Here is a 4744-nt window from a genome sequence, read left to right as displayed (position 1 = left end):
AATATAAAAAGTTACGAACGCGGACTAAAAGTGATTTTTGCTCAATTATAAATATTCTCGAAAAGATCATCATGTTTGGTTTGAGGATTACCTTCTTTTTTTTTGGTACATAATTAACAAAAACAACTTGTTATATTATGGTTGAATTTCAACTTTTTAGCAATACATACGTTCAACCTCCTGGCACTAATAAGACCTAACTTGGTTATCACCACAGTAGGCCAGCCAGCTTATTTTAGGATTCAAAGTAGGAGAGTGCAGTTAAAAGTTAGAATATTTTTCGCCTAAAAATTACGTATATATGTCAAACATTATTATTTATACATATAATAACATTTGAATATTCTTAGCAAAATTTCTAACGTCTACCATTAATTCAAATCTCATCAGTTTCATCTTTGTTTACTTGATTTGTTTTCATAATATGTAGGGGGAGAAATTAGTTTACGTTCGTCAAAAAATAGCGGTGAGATTAAAGTATGCAGTCAATATGTCTACAACTATTGTTTCAAGCTCAACTATTAAAAGTTTTAAAAATAAATATTTATATTAAATTCATAACAACAGTCAGAAAAAAACAAAAGAATACTATGCTAAAAGTAAATTTAAATTCTGAATATGCTTGCTGATTTATATCTTTTTTTTGAAAAGCGTTTTATTTTCAAGAAGTTCTTTGACCCGAAGTTCTATCGAAAATAACCTCTCTATCTTTATAAGGTAGGTGTAAGATCTATTTACACATTACTCTCCCCACACCGAGTTTGTTGTCGTTGTTTTCTCGAGAAACATATCCAAATTAATGCAAAGAAAAAGAAAAAAGAAATATAACCAATAGGTTGAGCCAGCCAGCTCGAAGATAAGGTTCAAATTTTACATTATTGTATTTTGTAATACAAAAAAAAAAAGATAAGTGAAAAGACATATTGCTAGTGACCACTACTGTAATGGCTTAACCCCATAGCTGAAGTCATTGAAGCAAACTTAGCCAGTTCTGGTGTCAAAAATGGCCGTCCCCCTTCATTTCCCATGCCTAAAAAATCTCTGGTTAGACTGTTATCGAAGTTGAACGAAACAGCTTGAGTTTGCATACCACCTGTTTGCATTAATGCCTGATCCAAATTGATTGCTTTAGTATTAGCTAATGAACTCATATTTGGACACCCATTAAGGAGCTCATTATCTGTTGGGTTGTATTCCTCTGATTGTTTAGCAAAAACTTGGTGCATTTCACTTGTGTTTTGGGACAAAGTGTTGAACATTGGTGTGTTTGAGGAAGAAGATGAAGAGTTCATTACACCAAAAGTGTTTGTAAAGAAAGTTGGGCTGCTTTTGGTAGAACCAATTTGGGAAGCTTTTTGAAGAAGTGCTGTAGCTGACATTGGTGTTGAAGATTTTGGGTGCTGATTTTGATTATCAGAATACATTGAACATAAGGTTTTAGTCATTGAAGTGGCAGGGGTAGTCGCTGCAGAATTCTTGTCAATTGCCCATTGCATTTGATTACCAAAGACATTATTAGGAGATTGCATTTGGACCATATGATCTGGTAATCCAGTTGAACTAGAGGAAGCAAAAAGATTTGAACTTGGTGCTGACATGTGAAGAGTATTATTGAGCTGGGAATTATTATTAGCTTGATTTAACCAAAGTGATAATCTTGGTTTTTGTTGCTGATGATGTAGAGAATTCCCACTTGTCATACCACTAAAATCTTGTGCAAAACCTGTCCCAATTTGGGAAATTCCACCAGCCAAATTTGGTTGCTGGTTGAAGTTCAAATTGTTACAAGTTCCCACTGAAGTGATTCTTGCACTCTCTTCAGCTAAAGCATCACAGAATGCTCTATGTGTAATGAAACTATCTTTCCTGTAAAATGGAAGAAAAAACAGAAAACCCAACATTAAATTAAGGCATATATAACAGACACATGGAATATCAAACAATTTAATAGCTGATAATTTGTGGTCAGAACTCAAGAGGAGCAATAAATTGAATCAGTACAAAGTCATTGAATTAAACTACTTTCCTATGAATGAATCAATGAGCTAGCATTTATTTCAGTTTGAAACAAATATTCCTAAACAAGAACATGTTACATAGTACCAATCTAAGGGAAATTAATTACCTGGAAAAAAGAGTTCCACAGTCACATTTATACTCTCTAGTGCCACAAGTCTTAGTATGTGCTTTCCAATCAGACTGAACTGCATATTTCTTTGAACACTTTTCACACTTCCATTTTTTCTCACCATGTTTCCTACTGAAATGCTTCTTTATACCAGTAAGATCTCCAAGTGCACGTGAAGGATCATTGTGTACACAACTCTTTTCTGGACATATATATACTTTTTTTTTCACTATTTCTTGTTTATTTCTTTGCTTTAATTTCCATGGTAGATTGTGTCCTCTCCTATGAAGTTGCAAGTTTTGGTCCCTTTGAAAACCTTTGTTGCAGATTTCACATATAAATCTGTTTGTAGCCATAAGTGTTTTTGGTGAAAGTGCAATAACTTCAGCATCTGGATCTGTCAACATAGAAAGAAAAAAAAGTTCTTGGTCATGTATTATAACAAGAACATGGGCAGGCCGATACACTAAGCTTCCGCTATGCGCGAGGTTCGGGGAAAGGCCGGATCGCAAGAGTCTATTGTACACAGCGTTACCCTACATTTCTGCAACAGGCTATAGCAAGAACATGAATATATATATATATATATATATATATGTGCGTGTGTGTGTGTTAGAGTAAATGAATAGTTAATTTGTATACCTGGTGTACCTGGAAGATTTCTTCTTTTCTTGGAAGAAGAATTGGATTTAGGGTTAGGGTTTGGTTCAAGTAATACATCTTGAGGATGATGAGGTAGTACTACTCCTTTGACAGAAGAAGGAATTGAAAAGATATCACCAGACATCATTTGATATATTGGGGTTTTTGTTTTTGGCAACTAAAGAAGCAGTGGAGCTAAAAAACAAAGCTAACTCAAAGAGTTTTAAGTTTTTTCCCAAATACAAACAGATAAATAAAACTTGGTATTATTCAAATCTCAGAAGTTTCAGATTGTTCCAAAAGAACAAAGTAAGAATAAGTGTGTATAGCCAAACAACAAACAAAAACACAAACTTCTGAATCTTTAAAACACCAAGAAAAAACAAAGAACCTAAGGCTTATTTCAAACTTGTGAAGGTTTTCTTGGCTTTGTATCACAGCTAAGATTTCTGAGTCTGCTAGCTGGAGAAAAGTTTGTGTGATTTAAAAAGAAAACACCAAAAAAAGACCATGAAAGCAAAAGAGAATATTTCCTTTCTTTTTCTAACCAACACACACATACACGCACAGAAAAAACACAGTACTTCTCTCTCTATTAATTCTCTCTCTCTCTCTCTCTTACAAGTTTTCTTGTTCAATGTCCTTTTATCTTTATGTTGTTATATTTCAAAGTCGGTCAGCCATAGATTTAGCTGCTGGGCCACCTTTTTGTTTTGATCTCTCTCTATCATAAAAAAAAAAAAAAAAGTTCGGTGAACAAAGTATCCCGCAATTTGATATAGGGTATTGAAAAGGATCGTACCTCAATTGGTGTGATGTAATGCAAGCATTAATGACTGTTTCTACGGCTAAAATTCGTGACCTATAAGTCATTAAGGTCACACAAAAATAACTTTACCGTTGTTCCAAGACTAGAAACTCTCCGTCATGAAATATTTATTTTTCAAAAGAATACGTCCTTTTTAAAATATTTATTTGTATATATGTAGAATTGGCTGTATGCTGCTTGTAACCAGAATGTGTAGAGCTCTGTGTCATTTTGTAGTTTTTCGAGCTAAATTCCAATTATCAAGACAGATGATAATTTAAGAGGATACTAAAAAAATAGAAGCTAAATATTGTAACTACGAGATTCAGAATTTACAGCCACCGAAATTGTCTCAATGCCTCCCTGTTTGTTTTCTGTTTTTATGTTTTCTTTTTGAGTGTAATTTTTTTGTGAAATGACGTGTATTAAGATAATTACTAATATCAAGTCAGATATGGTGATATGAAAAATGAAGTAAATAACATATTATAACATATTAAAATACATTAATAATTAATGTGAAAATACACAGTTAGCATATATAGTTTTTTTTTTTTATTAATTAGAGAAATGAAAATTTTATGCAGCTTCTCATTTTCTTCCTTTTATTATCTGCATTTTCCAAAATAATGTTAATGCTTAGCTCATCCTCAATTTATATTATATGTAACTTAGTTTTCTTCTGATGCAAAACTCTCACACATTAGACTCATATATCAATTTATATTATGTAATTATAAAGATCAACTAAAACAAAAACTTGCAGCTGCGCGCGTCCTACAAAATGGTGTCGCCTTATAAAACATTGTTGAGACACATGAAGGCGAATTCGAGAGTTAGTGAGCTTAGAATAAGTGTAAATTTATTATATGCACATAGTTTAGTATTTTTTATTATATATAAATATATTTCAATATAAAAGTAATGAATTTAATTCAGTCTGTGATTTAACATTATCATAGGTATGAGAAGGGCATACGAATAAATTATGTAAAGATATTTCAATTTATCTCCAACTATAGTATTTATTGATTTTCTATGGTCTTCCTTTGGTCAAATTAAATTGTAATAATGATGACATTGCCAGAGTAGAATGAGAATATTGGAGTAGATAACGTTTTCGCATTAAATTTTGAACACATTACATAAGACAGAAATACGCTGTT

The 4744-nt window shown here is 32.2% G+C and overlaps 1 protein-coding gene across 2 annotated transcripts; it reads right to left on the bottom strand.

The window, feature by feature from the left end:
• Window positions 1–812: 812 nt before the first annotated feature.
• On the bottom strand, window positions 813–3394 carry LOC104094018 (zinc finger protein JACKDAW-like). 2 transcript variants are annotated; one of them, XM_009599871.4, is made up of 3 exons: window positions 2780–3394; window positions 2126–2525; window positions 813–1866 (listed from the first exon to the last, which is right to left on the bottom strand). In XM_009599871.4, exons 1-3 carry the CDS (start codon window positions 2916–2918, stop codon window positions 927–929), a joined length of 1479 nt encoding a protein of 492 aa, XP_009598166.1. In that variant the 5' UTR covers window positions 2919–3394; the 3' UTR covers window positions 813–926. The 2 variants fall into 2 exon arrangements, with proteins under 2 accessions (XP_009598166.1, XP_009598165.1); XM_009599870.4 differs by having other exon boundaries at window positions 2771–3393.
• Window positions 3395–4744: the final 1350 nt, after the last annotated feature.

The sequence above is a fragment of the Nicotiana tomentosiformis genome, chromosome 7, assembly GCF_000390325.3.
Source record: "Nicotiana tomentosiformis chromosome 7, ASM39032v3, whole genome shotgun sequence".
NCBI lineage: Eukaryota > Viridiplantae > Streptophyta > Magnoliopsida > Solanales > Solanaceae > Nicotiana > Nicotiana tomentosiformis.
The sequence above is the reverse complement of the archived record's forward strand: the minus strand, read 5'-3'. Positions and strand labels throughout refer to the sequence as shown.

What these genes read in the sequence shown, in the direction of transcription:
- LOC104094018 (XM_009599870.4), bottom strand. Translation starts at nt 2,918, where the DNA reads ATGATGTCTGGTGATATCTTTTCAATTCCTTCTTCTGTCAAAGGAGTA. An exon ending in AAATCTTCCAGGTACACCAG is followed by an intron (nt 2,526 to 2,770) that starts GTATACAAATTA and finishes CTATGTTGACAG; the next exon opens with ATCCAGATGCTGAAGTTATT. An exon ending in TGTGGAACTCTTTTTTCCAG is followed by an intron (nt 1,867 to 2,125) that starts GTAATTAATTTC and finishes TCCATTTTACAG; the next exon opens with GAAAGATAGTTTCATTACAC.